The 23,131-nt window shown below is 45.5% G+C and overlaps 1 protein-coding gene across 4 annotated transcripts in view; it reads left to right on the top strand.

Moving 5' to 3' along the window:
* The window catches only part of LOC147105210 (TBC1 domain family member 22B-like), a 382,991-nt gene that overhangs the window by 170,861 nt on the left and 188,999 nt on the right, over nt 1-23,131 (top strand). For all 4 annotated transcript variants that reach the window (XM_086011343.1, XM_086011340.1, XM_086011341.1 and 1 more), the window contains one exon: nt 5,047-5,161. In XM_086011343.1, the coding sequence (XP_085867469.1) occupies nt 5,047-5,161 (115 nt within the window). The remainder of the gene's footprint in view (nt 1-5,046; nt 5,162-23,131) is intronic.

Consider the following 23,131-nt stretch of genomic DNA (forward strand, 5'->3'; position numbering starts at 1 on the left):
TGTTATCGCTGCGGCAGATCCACCCATGACCAGAGGGACTGCTGGTTCAAGGACAAAGCATGCAGGCAATGCGGAAAGATTGGACACATTGCACGGGTATGCCGATGTGGACAAAAAAAATCCACGGACAGGAAAAAAAAAATCAATAAAGAAAAGTACAGAAAGGTACAAATGATGACGGACAGTAGCTCCGAAGACCAGAAGAGCGATAGCGACTCCGGAAACCAGAGACTAAGCTGTCTCAAATTACATAATGTAATTGCCAAAGAAGATTACCATACCATTTGGGTTACCCTCACGATAGCAGGGTCCCCAGTTAAAATGGAGCTAGATACAGGATCAACTCTGACCGTCATAAATCGACGGGATTACGAGCGGCTATTTCCGCATATACCTTTAAAAGACACAACCATTATCTTGAAAACATATACGGGGCAGAAAGTATACCCCAAAGGAAAAATAAGGGTGCCTGTTGTATACAACGGCAAGGAAATACAGAAGTTGTATTTATACGTTCTACAAGATGGTGGTCCACCGCTGTTGGGACGTGAATGGATCAGGAAGATACGTTTAGACTGGCACTCCATTCAGACACTAACGGTGAGCAGTAAGAAAAAAAAACGATGATGACGTCATACCTGAACGATTAAAAGACATCTTGGCCAACGCCAAGGAAGTGTTTCAAGAGAAACTAGGAACCTTGAAAGGCATCACCGCCTCAATAAAAGTGGAAGATGCGGCAATTCCCAAGTTCTTTAAGGCAAGGCCGGTGCCATACGCAACTCGTCCAGCAGTCGAGGCAGAGCTGGAGAATTTGGAAAAGGCAGGCGTATTCTCCAAGATAGATTGGAGCGAGTGGGCAACACCCATCGTCCCGGTCATGAAGAAAACGTTGAATAATGATAAATCTGAAGAACAGAGAAAAATTCGCATCTCTGGAGACTTCAAGGTGACTGTAAACCCGGTCCTTCACACGGTACAGTATCTTCTAACGAGGATAGAAGATATTTTCGCCTCACTATCCGGAGGGAAACGTTTCACCAAAATTGACTTGGCACAGGCATATCTACAGATGGAGGTTGAAGAGGCCTCTTAAAAAGTATCTCACGATAAATACACACAAAGGCCTGTACCAGTACAATCGACTGGTTTTCGGAGTAGCATCAGCTCCAGCTATCTGGCAAAGAGCTATGGAGCAAGTCCTCCAAGGGATTCCAGGGACTCAATGCTACCTAGACGAAATCCTTGTAACAGGAAAAAACGACAACGAGCACCTTGCCAATTTGGAGCAGGTGCTCACTAGGCTGAGAGAACGGGGCCTACGAACAAATCGCCCCAAGTGCGAATTTTTCCAGAAACAAATATCATATTGTGGCCACATAATTAATAAGGAAGGGTTGCATAAGTCACCTGAAAAAATTGAAGCGGTCATAAAAGCCCCAGCACCTGAAAATGTTTCACAATTAAGGTCGTTCCTGGGATTGATAAGTTCGGTAAAAATTTATGATAGTAATTTATCAACTCTTCTGCACCCTCTTAATGAACTGCTACAAACAGGAGTAATTTGGAAATGGAGCGAAGACTGTAAACGTGCCTTCCATAAATGCAAAGACTTAATTACGTCCAAGGAAGTTTTGGCTCATGACAACCCATCACTGCCAATCAGACTGGCGTGCGATGCATCCCCTTAAGGCGTAGGAGCGGTATTATCGCATAGATTCCCTGATGGCTCGGAACGGCCGATAGCTTTTGCGTCACGCTCATTGAACTCAGCTGAGCGTAACCATGCCCAAATCGACAGGGAAGCACTCAGCCTGGTATGGGGAGTGAAGAAATTCAACCATTACCTACACGGACAAAAATTTACCTTGTTGACTGACCCTCAACCCCATCCTAAAAAGGGTGTTCCCATTATGACAGCGCAAAAGGCTACAGAGGTGGTCCCTTTTTCTAGGGGCACACCAATATGACCTAGAATACAAAGGATCAAAACAGCATGGGAATGCTGACGGTTTATCGCGCCTACCGTTGCCAACGGTAGAAGAGGCACCTACAGTAGACCCAGTGGAGATGTTCCACTCTACCATAGTGGAATGTCTACCAGTAACAAATTCTGCCATTGAAAGGGAAACGAGAAATGACCCGACTCTTTTACGGGTCTACAATTTAACAGTGAAGGGATGGCCAGCACATGGCGAACCACTGTTGCCAGCATTCTTGCAAAGAGAACAGCTGTCAGTGTGCTGAGGAACCTTGATGTGTGGATCCAGAGTGGTGATTCCACCCAAACTCCAGGATAAAGTGCTAAAGGAGCTTCACGAGGGGCATCTGTGTGGAGTGAAAATGAAGAACCTAGCCAGGGCGTTTGTATGGTGGCCAGGTATCGATGGAGACATCGAAGAAATGACCAAGAGCTGCCTAGGATGCCAGAAGGTCCAAAACGCTCCACCACAAGCCCCTCTACAGCCATGGGAGTGGCCCTCATCTCCATGGCAAAGGGTACACATCGACTTTGCTGGTCCATTTATGGACTCAATGTTCTTAATCGCGGTTGATGCACACTCCAAGTGGCCGGAGGTAATAAAGATGTCCTCCACCACCACGGAAAAAACCATCACAGTATTAAGGACCATATTTGCCAGGAATGGGCTGCCTGAACAGATCTGTTCTGATAGTGGACCGCAATTTGTGTCCAAAGAATTCAGGAAGTTCTTAAAAAAACAATGGGGTTAAGCACTACACGTCCGCCCCATACCATCCCGCCACCAATGGATTGGCTGAAAGGTTTGTCCAGACCTTCAAGAAGGCCATAAAGGCCATGGGTAATGAAGACACAAAACTTCAGCATAAGGTAGATAACTTCTTGTTTGCATACAGGAATGCAACACATATGGTTACAAACCAAACTCCCGCCATGATGTTCTTCAATAGAAGCCTAAGATGCCGGCTGGATTTGATCAAGCCAAACATCAGAAGGGACGTGGAGAACCGGCAATTTCAAGGCATGAATGAAAGGCCAACTAGAACCTTCCAGATAGGTCAACAAGTTTTGGCCCGGGACTACCATACCGAGAAATGGCAGCCTGGAACTATTTGCACACGACTAGGACCGCTGATGTATACCGTGGACATTGGAGAAAGCATAATAAGGCGCCATGCTGACCAGATCATAGAGTCATCCGAAAAGGGACAACCTACACCACAACTCTGTACGCCTAATGATGAAGTAGAGATACCCATAGTATCTACCTCCGATCCGGTGATACTGGAACCAGATGAACCTGACACTGGCATTCAAGCCGAATCAGCCTTGCCAAAAGAACCTACTACACCACCAGAAACTACTACACCATCGAGGCGTTATCCGGACCGAGTCAGGAAGCCTCCAGAGAGACCGACTTATAATTGATTAACTCCAGCAATGTGTAGATTATTGTTCTTGTAACATGTAATTAATGATTACTTAAAATATTATGTACTGGTTGGCTAAAAGGGGAGGAATTGTAGTGTATGTGCCTCTAAGAGCCCCCTGTGTACTGTAATGCCGGTAATGGCCACTCGGGCTATATAAGCCTGTATATTGTGTTGTATCAGTTAGTTCACCTCCAGACTTTGTTCAGTAAACACCTGTGAAACGAACTCCTGCCTTCAGCGTCTCTATTAACACCGGATACAACACAGATGATCATAAGTCCATCTGTTAGCGCTTCAGAATCATTATCAGTGACTCATGCAAAGTCAATGAGAGAAGGAAAACTATTCTGTCACCAGCTTGCTGTGATGCACCCCTCTGTCCGTCCCCCACTTGCGCATCTTCCTCCACTCCTACGATCTCCAGGACCACCGCCTCCCAGGGGGTGAGGTGGGCTACTGAGGGTGGCCCTCCTGTCCTCGCTCTTTCTCGCTTATTGTGAGCTCTCTTTTCCTGCAATGGGGGAGTCAAGTGGAGGTCGAGTGAGAATGAAGGAGTGAGTGTAGAGATTCCACCGCATAGATACTTAGGAGACAAAGATGGAGTGAGGTGGCAAGACCAAGGGCCCTCCCTGTGTGTTGTCAGTTGTTTTCATAGCATCACAGTGATGGGGAGTGTGAGGGCTGCATAGTCGAATAGTTAGGTGAATGTGAGCATAGAGAGAGAGGGAATGGGTAAGGGTGCATGGATGCCAGTGTCAAGTGGGATGTGGAGGAAGAGATTGCTAAAGCTGAGTGCTTGGTGAGGAAAGGCAATGGGGATCAGATTGAGGGTGATGGGAATTTCATACTCACTTTTCCAGTGCGCAGGTGGTCACAAAATCTCTTTCTGCACTGAATCCAGGTTCTGCGGGTTACTGATAATGAGTTGACCTCCTCTGCCACCTGGATCCACACAGCCTTGGTCTGCTGGGGAGGCTTCTTCCTCCTGAAGAAGGGAAGAACACCTCTTTATGAGCTTTTACTCCCTCAACTAAAGCCTGCAAGGCAACGTCCTCAAACCTCGGAGCAGCCCTAGCTCGCTTGCTGGCCATTCTTCCTCCAGGTCCCTGTAGCATTAAAGGCGAAAATGCAGCAGCGGCGACTTTCAGACTGGGTAAAACTGATGTGCCATGGGTTCCCACACGTTGGAACTCAATTGGCCAATCAAGTTAAAATCGCATCAGTCTCCCACATCGATTTAGATTCGGGTGAATAACACAAAATACGGATTACACAACCCCAGCCCGCCCCTGAATTAAGATCCAGCCCTATGCCTCTATTTATAAAGCCATGGATCACGTATGCCTTTTAACAGCCTTCTCAACTTGTCCTGCCATCTTCTAAGCATATGCGGGAGAAGGCAATAGAGGGTTATGCTGATAATTAGATGAGGAAAGACGGGGGGGAGGCTCGAGTGGAGCATAAATGTCGACATGGACTGGTTGGGCCGAATGGCCTGTTTCTGTGCCGTATATCCTATGTAATTTAAGTCTATTGAACTATGCTTTTTAAACTGATGTGTAGGTTTGTACAGTTGAGATATTGGTGCATCAGTTGATCTAAAATCTACTTTGTGGCACTTTTATTTTGCAGATCTTTGAACGAATTCTCTTCATATGGGCCATTCGGCATCCAGCGAGTGGTTATGTTCAAGGAATTAATGACTTGGTCACTCCTTTCTTTGTAGTGTTCCTTTCAGAGCATGTGGGTAAGTTTACATTATTTATCCTGACTGACAACGAAGTTGTAGCCCACATTAACAGTGAACAAAAATATCTGAGATACACAGCCTCTTTGTCTGATAATGAAAGCCTGTACAAACATATTTCTGTGAAGAAATGAGATGAGTTCAGCCAATGGTTAGACCACATTTATACTGTGTACAGTTCTGGTCTCCATATTACAAAAAGGATATAGAGGCACTGGAGGAGGTGAAAAAAAGATTCACAAGATGATACCAGAACTTTGAGGGTATACTTATCAGGAAAGACTGAACAGGCTGGGGCTCTCTTCTCTAGAAAAGAGAAGGCTTTAAAGGGTATTTAGAAGGCTTGAGAGGTCTTTAAAATTATGAAGGGGCTTGATAGGGTAGACATAGAGAAGATGTTTCCACTTGTGGGGTATTCTAAATCTAGAGTCATAAATATAAGATAGTCACTCATAAGTCCAATAAAGAATTCAGGAGAAACTTTACCCAGAGCGTGGGTTAGAATATGGAACTTGCTACCACAGGGAGTAGTTGAGGTGAATACATAAATACCTTTAAGGGGAGGCTAGATAAGTACATGAGGGAGAAAGGAATAGAAGGCTATGAAGATAGGATTAGATGAAATAGGGTGAGGGGGAAGTTTGTGTGGAGCATAAACACCAGCACACAGCAGTTGGGCCAAGTAGCCTGTGTCTGTGCTGTAAATTCTATGTAATTTACCAACAGAAGAAATTTGATCAAGGTAAGTAAGGGTATTTTGAAGCTGAACATTAATATCAGGGGGAGTAATAAATCTTTAAGGGAAGGCAGATACCCTATTTTCTTTAGTGTGGAGATGCCGGAGTTGGACTGGGGTGGACAAATGTAAAAAGTCACACAACACCAGGTTATAGTCCAACAGCTTTATTTGAAATCACCAAGCTTTCGGAGCGCTGCTCCTTCTTCAGGTGACTCACCCTATTTCATCTAATCCTATCTTCATAGCCTTCTATTCCTTTCTCCCTCATGTACTTATCTAGCCTCCCCTTAAAGGTATTTATGTATTCACCTCAACTACTCCCTGTGGTAGCAAGATCGACTTGTCGATCGACAGTTCCGACGGGCCACAGCGAAAAATCGCATAGACCTCCTCAGAAGACAAACACGGGACACAACCAACAGAGTACCCTTCGTCGTCCAGTACTTCCCCGGAGCGGAGAAACTACGCTATGTTCTTCGCAGCCTTCAACATGTCATCGATGACGACGAACACCTCGCTAAGGCCATCCCCGCGCCTCCACTACTCGCTTTCAAACAGCCGCCTAACCTCAAACAGACCATCGTTCGCAGCAAATTACCCAGCTTTCAGGAGAACAGCGACCACGACACCACACAACCCTGCCACAGCAACCTCTGCAAGACATGCCAGATCATCAACACAGATACCATCATCACACGTGAGGACACCACCCACCAGGTACATGGTGTGGTAAACCACGTTCACTATCGTATCACTGTTAGTAGTTAGCACTGTTCACCACTGTTCGTTATAACTGTATCACTGACCACTATTGTATCACGGTACGAGGTCGCCTCTTGCCACACTGCTATACCTGGGATGACCACCGCCGACTCCGCCTTGGCTCCACCCACCAGGCCAGGTATAAAGGTGAGCGACTGACTGGTATTCCTCCTGCTTGGATCGGATCACCCACGAGAGTGGGCTCTGTTATTTAGTCAATAAGAACCTTTAGTCACCTTCGTAACTCTTCGCCTTTTATTGGAGGAATTGATAGGTATATCAATTTTATTGACTAAATTTAATGATGTCCGACAACGAGTCACAACCGGCGGAGGAGCCACCAGCGCAGCTCCCAGGAGCACAGCCACACCAGCCAGCTTGGCTGCGAGCCCTCAGACCGCCGTACCTGGACCTGAACCCACGAGCAGCAAACTCAGCCGCAGACTTTAAACACTGGCTGGTCTGCTTCGAATCATACCTGAGAGAATCCAGCGTCCCTCAGGCATCCAAACTAAGTGTCCTGCAGGCGCAACTGAGCCCGAGAGTATACACTCTCATCGAGGACATGACTACCTACGAGACCGCCATCAACCTGCTGAAACAGAAGTACCGGACCCCGGTAAACTACATGTACGCTAGGCACCTCCTAAGATCACGGCCGCAACAGCCAGGAGAATCAGTAGCCGAATTCTCACAGGCGCTATATGCACTCGCCAGGAACTGTGACTTTAAATCGGTGTCGGCAGCCGAAAATACTGAAGATAATATCCGCGACGCATTCCTGAAAGGCCTACGGTCCGAGTACTCACGGCAAAGACTGCTGGAAGCTAAAGACCTCAGCATGGAAAAAGCTGAAGCCCTCGCTATCTCCCTGGAAGTGGCCCACCAAGATCAGGAAGCATTCACCAGGTACTGCTCGCGACCCTGGGACTCGGGCCCGACCCCTACCACAGCACCCTTCCCAGCGCCGCCCCCGGGACCTACCTCTGCGTCGGCGTCCCGGACCCGACCGGCCCCGCCACCCCCGGCACCGGCCCCGACATCGGGCATCCGCGATCGGGCCGCCGGCTGTTTTTTTTGTGGCCAGGAGAAGCACCCGAGGTCGCGCTGCCCAGCCAAGAACTCCACATGCAGAACCTGCCTGAAGAAAGGCCACTTCTCCAAGGCCTGCAGGAGCGGATCCTCAGAGGCCAGCAGTGCCGCATGCGAACTATGGGGGCGGCCATCTTCGTTTAGGGCAACTGAGGCCAGCATCCCCACACATGAGTCATGGGGGTGGCCATCTTTGTTTAGGGCAACTGAGGCCAGCATCCCCACACATGAGTCATGGGGGCGGCCATCTTTGATTAAGGCAACCGACCCCAATAGTGCCTCATGTGAGCTACGGGGGCAGCCATCTTCTCCGTCATTTTGCCCTACCTCGTGGGAGACGCCATTTTACTCACCACGCCCGACCGCCTCGCCCGCAGATGACAACGACTCGCTCAGCTACACACTAGCTTCCGTCACCCTGGACCAAGCCCGCCCGCACCATCTGTCCAAGTCAATGATGGACATCAAAGTGAACGGCCACGCCACGACCTGCCTGTTCGACAGCGGAAGCACGGAGAGCTTCATCCACCCAGACACGGTGAGCCACTACTCCCTCTCTGTCCTACCAACGCGCAGCAGAATCTCGATGGCATCGAGGTCCCACGCCACGGACATCAGCGGCTACTGTGTCGTGACCCTGTCGGTTAAGGGCACGGAGTATAAAAACTTTAAACTCCTCGTCCTCCCCCATCTCTGCGCTGCCGTCCTACTAGGGCTGGACTTCCAATCCCACCTCCAAAGCGTAACCCTAGCATACGGTGGACCCCTCCCCCCACTCACAGTCAACAACCAGCAAACGTTAAACCGCCCACCGCGTAACACCTGCAGCCTCTCCACCCTCAAGGTCCCGCCACCCTCTCTGTTTGCTAACCTTACCCCTGACTGCAAACCCGTCGCTACCAAGAGCAGGCGGTATAGCGCCGGGGACAGAGCCTTCATTAGCTCTGAGGTGCGGCGCCTCCTGAAAGAGGGCATTATCGAGGGGAGCAGCAGCCCCTGGCGTGCCCAGGTCGTAGTCGTAAAGACCGGCGATAAAAACCGCCTGGTCATCGACTACAGCCAGACCATAAACAGATATACCCAGCTGGACGCATACCCCCTCCCCCGCATATCTGACATGGTCAATCAGATTGCACAGTATAAAGTATTCTCGACCATCGACCTGAAGTCGGCCTACCACCAACTCCCTATCCACCCTGAGGACCGCCAGTATACCGCCTTCGAGGCGAATGGGCGCCTATACCACTTCCTTAGGGTCCCCTTCGGTGTCACTAATGGGGTCTCGGTCTTCCAAAGGGAGATGGACCAGATGGTTGACCAGAACGAACTGCAGGCTACATTCCCCTACCTAGATAACGTCACTATCTGCGGCCGCGACCGGCAGGAACATGACGCGAATCTGGAGAAATTCCTCCGTACGGCCCAACGGCTGAACCTCACCTACAATAAGGAGAAATGCGTGTTTAACACCACACGCCTTGCCATCCTCGGCTGCGTAGTGGAGAACGGAATCATCGGCCCCGACCCAGAAAGAATGCGCCCCCTCATGGAGCTACCCCTCCCCCACTGCCCTAAAGCACTTAGGAGAACCCTGGGGCTTTTCGCCTACTATGCCCAATGGGTACCCAATTACGCGGACAAAGCCAGACCCCTCCTGAAAGCCACTTCCTTCCCCCTCACGGAGGAGGCGTGCGCGGCCTTCTCCCTCATTAAGGGAGACATAGCCAAGGCCACGATGCACGCAGTGGACGAGTCCATCCCCTTCCAGGTGGAGAGCGACGCATCCGACTTCGCCTTAGCCGCCACCCTAAACCAGGAGGGGAGGCCAGTGGCCTTCTTCTCAAGGACCCTACAGGGCCCCGAGATCCGACATTCGTCGGTCGAGAAAGAGGCCCAGGCGATCGTGGAGGCAGTACGGCGCTGGAGGCACTACCTGGCAGGCAAACGATTTACCCTCCTCACCGACCAGCGTTCGGTGGCTTTCATGTTTAATAACAAGCTGAAGGGCAAAATCAAGAATGACAAGATTTTGAGATGGAGAATCGAGCTCTCCACCTACGATTATGAGATCTTGTACCGGCCAGGCAAGCTGAACGAATCCCCTGATGCCCTTTCACGAATGACATGCGCCAGCGCGCATATCGATAGGCTTCAGACCCTCCACGACCAGCTCTGCCACCCCGGAGTCACCAGACTCTACCATTTCATTAAGGCCCGCAACCTGACCTACTCCATCGAGGAGGTCAGGACCATGACCAGGAACTGCCAGACCTGTGCGGAGTGCAAACCGCACTTCTATAGGCCGGACCGAGCAAGCCTGATCAAGGCCACCCGCCCCTTCGAGCGCCTGAGCATCGACTTTAAGGGGCCCCTCCCGTCCTCTGACCGTAATGTGTACTTCCTCAACATCGTTGATGAGTACTCCCGTTTCCCCTTTGCCTTCCCCTGCCCCGACATGACCAGTAGCACGGTCATCAAGTGCCTGAATGCCCTCTTCGCCTTGTTCGGGTTCCCGAACTATATACACAGTGACCGGGGTTCCTCCTTCATGAGCGAGGAACTCCGGCAATTCCTCCTAGAGAGAGGTATTGCAGCAAGCAGGACCACCAGCTACAACCCCAGAGGTAACGGTCAGGTGGAAAGAGAGAACGCGACGGTATGGAAGGCCGTCCTCTTAGCCTTAAAGTCTAAGGGCCTCCCAACCTCCCGCTGGCAAGAAGTCCTCCCGACAGCGCTGCACTCCATCCGGTCATTACTTTGCACGGCCACTAACACCACCCCCCATGAACGAATGTTCGTTTTCCCCAGGAAGTCGACTACGGGAACCACTCTACCAACCTGGCTGACCGCCCCGGGGCCGGTCTGGCTGCGGAAACACGTGAGGGCCCATAAAACGGACCCCCTGGTCGAGAGGGTGAACCTCCTGCACGCCAACCCCCAGTACGCCTACGTGGCGTACCCAGACGGGCGGGAGGACACTGTCTCCCTACGAGACCTCGCACCCTCAGCCGATCCGGAAACACCGCCACCACCCCCCCCAACCCCAGCCCAGGTAGACGGCATGCCGGAACCCCACGAGCCCTCGCCGACCACGCAAACACCAGCATCAACACCGGATAAGGCACCAGCACCGGATAAGGCAACACCACCGCTGCGGCGATCGGAGAGGCTTACGAAGCCTCCGGACAGACTGACCTACCAGAATTGGTAGTACACTTCACCCCGCCGGACTTAATTCTAAACAAGGGGTGAATGTGGTAAACCACGTTCACTATCGTATCACTGTTAGTAGTTAGCACTGTTCACCACTGTTCGTTATAACTGTATCACTGACCACTATTGTATCACGGTACGAGGTCGCCTCTTGCCACACTGCTATACCTGGGATGACCACCGCCGACTCCGCCTTGGCTCCACCCACCAGGCCAGGTATAAAGGTGAGCGACTGACTGGTATTCCTCCTGCTTGGATCGGATCACCCACGAGAGTGGGCTCTGTTATTTAGTCAATAAGAACCTTTAGTCACCTTCGTAACTCTTCGCCTTTTATTGGAGGAATTGATAGGTATATCACATGGTACATACTCATGTGACTCGGCCAACGTTGTCTACCTCATACGTTGCAGGAAAGGATGCCCCGGAGCATGGTACATCGGCGAGACCATGCAGACACTGCGACAACGGATGAACGGACACCGCGCAACAATCACCAGGCAGGAGTGTTCCCTCCCAGTCGGGGAACACTTCAGCAGTCAAGGACATTCAGCCTCCGATCTTCGGGTAAGCATTCTCCAAGGCGGCCTTCGAGACACACAACAACGCAAAATCGTCGAGCAGAAACTGATAGCCAAGTTCCGCACCCATGAGGACGGCCTCAACAGAGATCTTGGGTTCATGTCACGCTACATGTAACCCCACCTGATGCAGGGTCATCCAGACTCGAGTCGACATTGGCTTGTTCTCTCTACACGGATGCGGCTGGACCTGCTGTGATTTCCAGCCAAAAAAAAAAAAAAAATGTTTTTTGTCTTTTTTTGTTTTTCATACAGACCCCAGCATCTGCAATATTTGACCCCTTGTGACCCCACCTCATTGTTCTTTGATGTAATGTTTCCCTGACTGACCTGTTTGGACACCATTCACACCTCTGACTGCTGTGATTATCTCTCTGCCGAGGTGTGATTAATGGCAGTTGGAAAGGTTACCTGTAAACATCTGACATGATTCTCTGACTATATAAGCTGTGTCTTTATGCATTTCTCCACTTCACCTGAAGAAGGAGCAGCGCTCCGAAAGCTTGTGATTTCAAATAAAGCTGTTGGACTATAACCTGGTGTTGTGTGACTATTTTCTTTAAGGTAAGGGCCTACCCCTAGACCCAAACAATGTTGCTGTGTAGCTGGCTAGTATAAGAAGTACAACCCTGGGAGGTTCCTTTTTTGAAGGAAAGAACTTTCCCTGTTAAAGCTTATGAAGGGAGGACAATTTGTTTAAATTGCTCATGTCTTTTGAAAAGAAATTCCCAGTTCCTCAGTTACTGATCCTAGTTCATTTTTTTAAAGGGGTTAGGGCTCAGAAAACTGAGAGGTTTCCACTGATTGAGCTGCCGTAAAAATTGTAGTGTCTCTAGCTGGGAGAATCGACATGCAGGGACTCCTGCAACCCACCCTCTTACTGCTAAAATCTAGAACATTTCTTCTCAAGGTAAGGTAGAAGAAATACTCTCTGACAAACAATATTGCACTCTTTTAGGGGATTGATTTTTAATGTTTGTGCATTTTTAGGGGCAGTGAGTACGTATGAAATGTGTAATATCTCTTTCTACACACTGGAAACTAGGACATCACCGGATCCTTGAAATAGAATAGATAGGGTATCGGCTTCCTCCAGGGGAGGAAGAAATGTGCGCAGCACAGCATAGTTCTCTTGTGATCTGGGAGCATTGGGATCACAGCAGACTAATCATAGCAGAACGACTCAGTTACACCTCTCTGCAAAGTTAGTTCTGGGACCTGTTTTTTTTAATGGTTAATTCAGCTCTATCTGCGTTCTGTATTGTTAGAAAGACATTTTGAAGGCGGTGCCCTGGTCACTACCAAACGTGTTGACTGGGCTTTAATCCATTACAAGACGCCACATTTTTGTGATTCCGTCCCCATTTTAAAATCATGCATTTTGTCCTTTTTTATATAGTTTGATTTTATATTATTTACAGTCAATAAAACTGATGGCAATTTGGGAAGCAAAGAAATAGAATTGCTTGGAGCATAGGAATTTCTCTGTAGTACAGGCTGAGGAGCAAGGAGATGCAAAACTGAGACACAACAGTACCAACACCGATGGGGTTGTAATTGCAGCATGACAAGTTTACATGGGCAGTTTCCATTATAAATGCGGACGTAGGAATTTGTAAGAGGAAAAGTTGATACAAAGCGTGACAGAAGGAAGTAAGGCAGGACGTGAGCACAGACCTAAGATCTATGATTTATTATAAGTGGAGTCTTTAAGTCTTTTAAGATATATTTCAGAATACTAAAGGAACGCTCGGCGCTGAGAAATGTTCACCTGCATGCAGTGTGATTCATGAGTATGCCAATGACACTGTTCACTATGGCCATTATTGCAGTTCTGAAATAGGTTTTGAAGCAGGTTTTTCCTGACTCTTCCAGGACTCCTGAGACTGGCTGAAAACTCAGCACGCAGACAATACTTCATCTTTAAGTAAAAGAAGGGGGAATCAAAGGAGCCATCATTAGCTAACTAACTAAAAATATGAGAGGACCCTAAAATAGAAAAATGTTGTCTGAATTTTTTTGTTTAAAACAGCAGAGATTGAAATTAAAATTATTGATCCTACAGCAGTTAGTATAATATCGGAAAAAAGCTAGGAACTGTTATCATAATAGCAGCTGGTCAAATTGAACTTGAATTCATTTTTTTTTTTTAATTCAATTTTGTTAATTTATCAGGGAATCCATTAAAGTTTTTTATATTCAACTTATTGAAAAGCATTCTGGCTTCTGCTATGTGTTCTTTTATGCTAAAATGGAAAGGAAGAAAGGGCACCAACTATGACACTGACTTAGTTTTTGCCAGGCATAACAATAATTCTAAAAAGGTGTCTTCAAATGCTACCATAGGAAAGCACATATATGTTCTTTTCTCCGAAACAAACTCCATCACAAATCGTGATTAGTTACGGTAAATAAAAACACAAGTTACGGTTTCTGAAGACCGTGTAGCCAACTTCAAGCTTGAAGTGCAATGACAGGAAAAGATCATCTGGCAATAAAACACAGCTACCTTCAAGGTTCTGTATCATCACAATAAACATGTATATGAACCAGTGAACAGGAGAAGAAAACAGTTTTTTTAAATTCTGAAGACCAGATACAACTATTTGCTTCTAAAAGAAACTCCGAACAACAGAGGAGAAATTCCCATGAGGTTGGTGATAAGACGAAGGCTTTGTTTTATGTAGTTGTCACAAAAGAAATGACCAATCTTGAGGTTATTGTGAGTAAACTGTAGACTGCAAAAGAAAACATGCTCCATATTTTTTAACTCCAGTTGAGTATCCCCGAGTTTTTTAATTTTTTTTTTGAAGAATGTTTGATGCTGCAAATGATTTAAAGGGCCAAACTTGCATTTGTATTCTGCACTGTATTCTTGCCAGTCAGAGAAAGACATTTTAATTAAGTTCCGACAGTTTTGTCTTTATAGAGGAGCGATTTTTTAAAAGGTTTAGAGCAGAAAATAATCAACAAATTGATAATGATTTGTAATTGAATGTGAATCAAGATGTTCTTTTAGAAGAAAAACAAAAAATGCAAGTCGGGTCTATGCTTCAGTAAGAGAATGGGCCAGAATTTACTGTCAAAATAACGGTGAGGCTAATGGCACTCGCCGTTATTTATGCACTAACCGCACAGCAACTTCAAGTGAGGGCAGATGTGTGGTTAAACGGAAAATTGGGAAGTTGATGTCTGAGATGAGCCGCTCCGCCGTAGGCTTCAAAAAGTGGCATCTCGCTCTCCGATTCACCATTCAAATGCATTGAAGGGCGTGACATATCTGTACTTGCACGGTAGAAACAAACTAAACTTGCCACAGAAAGTTGGGGCTTGTCTATTTTCAATCTAATAAATGTTTTAACTGCGTGATAAGTCTTCATTACTGTCCAACAATTTCTACAGTACTGAAAAATAACTCTTACAAGTGGAGTCTTATTTCTTCAGCTTTTAATTGTAGTTGGAGATTTTTTAAGAGTAATTTTTTTAACCTTTTTGTCTTTTTTTCCTCTCTCAATCTAATTTTTCTTTCCCCCTCCTTTATTTTGCTTTCTGTACCTGATTTGACAATGAATTCGCTATTCTAACTTGCACTTCCTGGTTCAGACTCTCTGCTGTTCATTTCACAATACAGGAAACTCTCGTTTAAATGGCACCTAAATATCCGGAATTCTCTATTAACCGGCAAAATTCTCACTCCGATAACAACACCTCAATAACCGGCAATGTTGTCGAGTCCGAGTCTCCCGCGGTGGCCGAGTTAGTCAGTGGGGGTAGTTCTCCAAACTGCCACTACTCGGCTTCTTGGCGCTGTTGGAACACCTCAATAACAGGAGTCCGACTCCCCCCACGCTGCCGGTAGTCTCTTCTGATCCGCCATTTTACAGGGGTACTGTGTGTCTCCCACGCTGCTGGTAGTCATTGCATTGCATTACCCTCAACTGGCAGTACTGTACTTAATCAAGCATCTTCCACCATCCATTTAACACAACATTCTGTAGGTGAGTTCCCAATTACTGTATACTGCACATTTCTTGATTTTTTTATTTTTCTTTGTTAAAAATAGCCTCGGTAGATAACCCTCTCCATCATCCGGAATTTTTGATCAACCGGCAACATGCCGGTCCCGTCCGTGCTTGATACCAAAGAGTTTCCTGTACTTCAACCTGATTGGTTAAGGAGATACACAGTCGCTTTCCCTGTTCACACAGATCCCAGACACCCTGTAGAGGGTGCCGCGCCATTTCGAGCTCCCATTTGCAGCAACTTCCAGTGCAAAGTCTCATGGAAATTTAACAGGCATGGGTGACACCGCTAGTTCGCCGGCTACAGTAAATTCTACCCCAATATGTTCCTGTTCAGTGAATAGGTGATCAGAAATGTTCCTCTTGGTGACAGGTAGAAAATGTCAGCAATGTTTAATGTCTCATCAATAAGGCATTAAGAAACCTTTGGTTTCACGTGGCTCAGTTGTTCTTGATATCTTGGAAGTAAAATTCTTGAAGTACCATTTAAGCAGTTGCGGAAGCATCTAGAAATTGTACTGTTTCATATAAAATATGCCAATAGAAAGATGTATAATAAATAATAATGTAGCCTACTGTCTCTTGCTTGAAAAAAAAATCAGCGATCTTCGATAGCAATGGTGTTTGTGAGTGTGTCCACAGCAGTGTAATACGAATAGATCTTTGGCTTACCATGAGTATTACTGAATAACTCATTATTCATAAAAGGGCTATGCAATCATGGGAAGCAAATAATCTCGGAGATAGGCAAGGACTCTTGCCCTACTGTCATAACTAGCTGTGGGGAATTTCCAATCTAGCAGCTGCAACTTGGGCTTCACTCACCACAGAGATGTCTGACTTTCTGGTTTTCAAGTTCATTGTCACTATCAGTCTGATGCAGTTATTATAAGTGACAGTAGCACTCAAAAAGATCTTCCACATATAAGACATCATAAAAATTATAGAGCTGCCGTTCACAATTTCTGTTCTGGGTAGCCTTTTCAAAAAAAGATTGTGCAATGTACAGTCTGATATTGTGCACTTACTGTCACCTAATTTATGAATCAACGTATACTTGCTGCCTCTGTGCTAGCATTCCAATTTGTGGTTTAGGCCTTCCTGGATCAAGAACATTCAGTACAGACACTAAGGTCATTACCTACTCCTCAAAAACACCTGAAAAATCTTCTTTTTAAAATATATTTAGAGAGTTCATGAAATACTTAAGAATATTAACTCCTAAATGAGACAACTGAGACCTGTGTAACAGATGTATTTTCTAATGACGTGCAGTTTCCGACTAAGATTCTATTTATTAGTTTAAAAGATTAGTAACCTGAGTGCAGTGCCTTTCTCATCTCTGTGATCATCAGGAAATAGAGCACAGTATCAATATTGGCATTTCTGGATGTGGGTGGTTTTTTTTGGAGCAGCAGACGACTGTTTAATTTACAAAATTAGATCCATTAATTGTAGGAGCACGATCTAATTTTGAACTGACTGGTAAGCCAGACATTTGAAAGATAAACTGTTAAACAAAAGGACAGCTACTAAAAACAAAAATAAATCATGCAAACAAACCATCTATGAAGTTCTAGTCTGTCACATGGACTGACGAGCAGTGGTGACATAGTTATCACAAAAGCATAACTTTTTCTTCCACACTTGTTCAGCCTCTATAATAATGAGAAGGGAATCAGCTAGTGTATTTGTGCTGCTGTTTTGGTCATTATTCCCTGTTCTATACAGAGATGCCTGATGAACAGTACCTCCAGTTATTTTTTCCTACTCTCATTGGCACCAGTTTTAGAATCAGAATGGATACACTGGAGCAAAGGTGGTAGAGTGAAAAATACATGGTGAGTGATGGGGGGGTGGGGAGTGAGCAGCCGGCTGTTGGAGGGGAAAGGAGTTGGAAAATAGCTTTAGTTGCAGCGCACATGATAATTACAAACACCCTTTGTAAATCAAAGTGCATGGTATATAAACATCAAATAAAATAATGGTGCCACAGCATCCTGCCAATATTGGCATTGTGTGGCCTATCATTTATGTCTCTATCTAAATATATATTTTATGCTCAAGAACACCTGTTGAAGCTGCCTGGTATTCATTTCAGTCATAAATGCAGGTGGAAATTTGTTTTTTGTTCTTTCGCTCATCTGTTATGAAACAGAATAGAACAGGACATAAAAAATTTAAAGAACAGGAAAGGGCCATTAGGCTCAACAAGCCTGTTCCTTTTTAACCTTTCTGTCTCAGCTCTTTGATCCTTTTGAACTCCAGAAATGTACATTATTGTCTCTTGATTATTTATACAGTGCACTCCAGTGGCCAGCCCGGGTAACTTATTCTCCAAGTTTATTGTCCTCTGGGTGAAAAAGATTTTCCTTGCTTATTCCTAATTTCTGTCTTGTGTTTCCTGGTATTTGGACCCTTTGGCACCCGTAACAATTTGTTTGGTTCATCATTTCCAGCTTTATTCAGAATCTTAAAAGCTTCAATTAGATTGCTGGAAAGTTTCTTCTTTTCCATAGAAAATAGGTCCCACTTCCTCCTCCTTTATTACTTAAATTCCTGATACTCATATAATGCTCAGAATTTTTAAAAAAACGATCTTTTAAAATCCAATTAATGTTTAATTTTTTTTTAGATGTAGCTTTGCAGTTTTAATATCCCAGGAAACAATAAACAGCTACTCGAAATGAATATTCACTGTATGCAAGCTGTTTTTGGTTGATTGCAGCAAACATTTTCCTTTTGATATTTAGATGCTTGCGATACTCGAACATGCAAAGTATTATGAATGAATGTCTGGTAAATGATTGGCATAGCAAATTCATGCACTAATCATTGCTTCATACCATTACTGTCAGCCATGTGGGGTTTTTTGAAGTATGTTTTCAAAAACCCACAAGTGCTATTTGTTGGACGGTTGATGGTGAATTGGCGCATACAGCTTAAAAAGGAAATAATTTCAGAATTCATTTTTCCGAGTTGGTGTTAACGATTTATAATGTGCACTAGCTACAGCTATTTCTCATTAAACAATAGAAAATTACGTCACAAATTGAGACCAAAATTGTTGTCTTTCAGTGCAAATTTCCTTGTGCACCAACAACAAGGGGCACACTGGCAGTTTGTATCTTTTGTCGCTGTACGAACTGATCCAAACAAAACTCATCTCGTACGATCATTCCAAAAAGAGGCTGATGAGCTTGAGTAGTTTTCAAGGCATGAATCACACTTGGGGGTTCAGAAGGCTGTAAACTGCTGTTGTGGTTTATAATGCCACCTGTGCCTCTTAATTAGATTAGTGCCTTGTAGTTATTCTCTTATTCATTGTTTGCTATTGAAATTGACTCTGCTGCTGTAGTATTAAGCTCCCAGCAGAAGTCTGGTGTTTATCCGAGTCAAATATCATTATAAATATGAATAAAATACAGAAAATGTTGTGTTTTAGTAATTGTACTATTGTTTATTATTACATTTTAGATAAATTTAAAGTTATATTTTGTGCCTATTTTGCCATAATATTTCTAGAGCTGCTGATGTGCTCAACAATTCCCTCATATCCACCTTTTGAAGCCCTTGTCCCCAGCAGAAGCTTTACTCTCCCATCTGATCGTTCCCCCTGGTATAGCCCCCATCTTCGCTCCCTGAAGTCCAAGGCGCACAGACCTGAACTTATCAGGCACACAGCTGTTTAGTCATATATCATCGGATCTGGCTGGACTACATAGTGCACTATTGGGCCCACTCTCCTCTGTTAAAACCGTGTACTACTCCAGCCTCTGGCTTCTTTACTCCACTACTAACCATCTCATTAAACCCCCTCTCCTCTACCCCTTCCACCCACACCTCCAACAACCCCTTCCACCCACACTTCCAACAACAAGTGCACTTCTTTGTCACAAGATTGAGCCCATCTGTTCAGCTGCCTCTGTTGCCTCCCTGCTGTCCAAGCCCTTAATTTGTGCCTTCCTCTACTTTGACCCCATTTCCGCTGACTTACTTACCACCCAACTTACCCTCCTGGCCACCATGCTAGCTGACATTATAAATGGTTCCCTCTCCTCCGGTATTATCGCTCTTCCTTTCAAAACTGCAGTTAATGCCTCTTTTTAAAAAAAAAAAAGAAAAAATGCTCAACCCTTCTGATCTTGCAAGCTGTCACCTTATCTTCAACCTCCCTTTCTTCTCCAATGTTCTTGAATTGCTGTTGCCTCCCCAGTTTGTACACATCTATGCCAAGTTTGAATCTCTCCAATCCGGTTTCTGTTACTGCCGGAGCACTGAAATAGCCTAACCAAAGTCACAAATGACATCCTTTGTGACTGTGACCATAGTGCATTATCCTATCTCAACCTCTCTGCAGCCTTTTGAACTTGAGTGACAACACCCACTTCTAACGCCAAGCTTTTGTTGTTTTGCATCATGCTGAATGACTGAGCAGGTGACCTGCTCCCAGGGCTCTATCTGTCTGTGTCACTATGCAACAGACTGGTAAGATGCAGAACAGTAGGCAGTGTGACTGATTCTCCATCTGGGGAAACACCTTGCCTGCACTCCTTGCTCATCCTGGATTGCCTGCTTGAAAGAAGTGCAGGTGTGATATGTGCTGCCACTCCATGTAAAAGTGTGTTGGTATCCCGCGTCTATTGAGAGCAAGCTGTTCTTCTCATAAACAACTTTTTTTTTTCAACTAGGATGCACCCAGTTATTTAATACCCAGTTAATGTGCTTATGACAGAAAACCCAATGATTGTATGTAAATATTTTAGGAAGCAGACTCACTTAATTAAAGTACACTTTTTAACAAAAGGAACATGGCCCAGGATAGGTTATGTGCTTTTTGTGGAGGTGCTGCAACCATGGCTGAATTTGAAAGTGCTTCTTCCATCTGTTTTTACCTTGGCAGTGTGGTTTCTGATATGAACAGTCATTTGGCATATAATGAAGCAAATACCCAGGTAGTGTCTGCACCGTGTGAGCTATATATACAGGAAACTCTCATTTAAACAGCATCTAAATTCCGGAATTCTCTCTTAACCGGCAAAATTCATACTCCGAAAACACCTCAATAACCGGAAATGTTGCCGAGTCCAAGTCTCCCGCGGTGGCTGAGTTAGTCAGTGTGGGTAGTTCTCCAAACTGCCACTACTCGGCTTCTTGGCACTGTCAGAAGTCCGAACACCTCAATAACAGGAGTCTGACTCTTTGTTTGTTAAAAATAGCCTTGGTAGATAACCCTCTCCGTCATCCGGAATTTTTAATCAACTGGCACCATCCCGGTCCCGTTGGTGCCGGATACCAGAGAGTTTCCTGTAGTTAAAACAGCTAGTACAGTGAAACCTGTGTAAATGGACACTCTCAAACAATGGACACCTGCAAAAGATGGACACTTATTGAGAGACCCAAATAACTTGCATGGTAAAATATACAAGAGGCACTCTGAAGCCACAGACACTCGCAAATTAAGAACTACGGACAGCCTTCAATGCACCAAGCCCCTGTACAACTTATAACCTGTTGCAAACCTGCTGATCTGGAACTTTCACTGAGTCGGGATCACTGATGCTTCCCCTTGCAGCTTGCTTCTTTCCTGCCCCCTCATTCTCGTGATGTCAGCTCGAGGCGGCAGCACATTTTGTGAAAGCAAACTCTTTTGTGGAATGGGGATCTCTTTACCCAGCATGCACTGTGGCAGAGAAAGCACTCTTTCTCTGGGATTGAATGCTTGCACGACTCTGTCCCAGGGTTAGTGCAGTTTCTCTGCTGCTATGGATTCTGAGTAAAAAAAAACTTTCCATTCTGCTGAAATTTTTTATAGTACATACAATGACCATCTTGAAAAAAAGGACAGCTGATGTCAGTCCCTAAGTTGCTCCTAATTTACAGGTTTCACTGTAATTGTTTCTTTTGTAGGATTGTGTGTAACTTTTGAAATATCTTGACTTGGCTCAGTTGGTAGCACTTTCACCTCCTGAGTTGGAAGGTTCTGGGTTCAGTGTAAGGGCAGAGAGGGGGAAGAATTTCTGAAGCGTGTTCAGGAGAACTTTCTTGATCAGTATATTTCCGGCCCAACAAGGAAGGAGGCATTGCTGGATCTGGTTCTGGGGAATGAGGTGGGTCAAGTAGAGCAAGTGTCAGTAGGGGAACATTTAGGGAACAGTGATCACAGTATCATAAGGTTTAGACTAGCTATGGAAAAGGACAGGGAGCAATCTAGAGTCAAAATACTTAATTGGAGGAAAGCCAATTTCACTGGGTTGAGGATGGATCGGGCCCAGGTAAATTGGAACCAAAGATTGGCAGGCAAAACTGTCATTGAACAATGGGCTGCCTTTGAAGAGGAGATGGTTCGGGTACAGTTGAGGTACATTCCCACGAGGGAAAACGGTAGGGCAAGCAGAAAGTGAGAACCAGGCCTAATATAGAAATTTCAGAGGGGAGGTGAAAAAGGAAATAAGAGAAGCAAAGAGAGAGTATGAGAATAGATTGGCTGTTAACATAACAGGGAATCCAAAAGTCTTTTATAGGCATATATAAATAGTAAACGGGTAGTAAGAGGAGGGGTGGGGCTGATTCGGGACCAAAAGGGAGACCTACGCATGGAGACAGAGGGCATGGATGAGGTACTAATGAGTACTTTGCATCTGTCTTTACCAAGAAAGAAGATGCTGCCAAAGTCATAGTGAAAGAGGAGGCAATTGAGATACTGGATGGGATAAAAATTGATGAGGTACTAGAAAGGCTGGCTGTACTTAAAGTAGATAAGTCACCAGGACCGGATGGGATGCATCCTAAGATGCTGAGGGAAGTAAAGGTGGAAATTGTGGAGGTGCTGGCCATACTCTTCCAATCCTCCTTAGATACAGGGGGTGGTGCCAGAGGACTGGAGAATTGCAAATGTTATACCCTTGTTCAAAAAAAGGGTGTAAGGATAAACCCAGCAACTACAGGCCAGTCCGTTTAACTTTGGTAGTGGGGAAGCTTTCAGAAAGGATAATCCGGGACAAAATTAATAGTCACTTTGACAAGGGATAGTGGCAGCATGGATACGAAATTGGCTAAGTGACAGGAAACAGAAAGTAGCGGTGAACGGTTGTTTTTTTGGACTGGTGTTCCCTAGGGGTCGGTACTTGGACCACTGCTTTTCTTGATATATATTAATGACTTAGACTTGGGTGCACAGGGCACAATTTCAAAATTTGCAGGTGACACAAAACTTGCAAGTATAGTGAACAGTGAGGGGGATAATGATAGACTTCAAGAAGACAGAGATAGGCCAGTGGAATGGGTGGACACGTGGCAGATGAAATTTAACACAGAAAAGTGTGAAGTGATACATTTTGGTAGAAAGAATGAGGAGAGGCAATATAAACTAAAGGGTACAATTCTAAAGGGGGTGCATGATCCGAGAGACCTGGGGGTATATGTGCACAAATCATTGAAGGTGGCAGGGCAGGTTGAGAAAGCAGTTAAAAAAGCATATGGGATCCTGGGCTTCATAAATAGAGGCATAGAGTACAAAAGCAAGGAAATTATGGCGAACCTTTATAAAACACTGGTTTGGC

Source organism: Somniosus microcephalus, chromosome 18 (assembly GCF_052327205.1).
Source record: "Somniosus microcephalus isolate GS21.2 chromosome 18, FLI_Smic_1.0, whole genome shotgun sequence".
NCBI classification, from domain to species: Eukaryota; Metazoa; Chordata; class Chondrichthyes; order Squaliformes; family Somniosidae; genus Somniosus; species Somniosus microcephalus.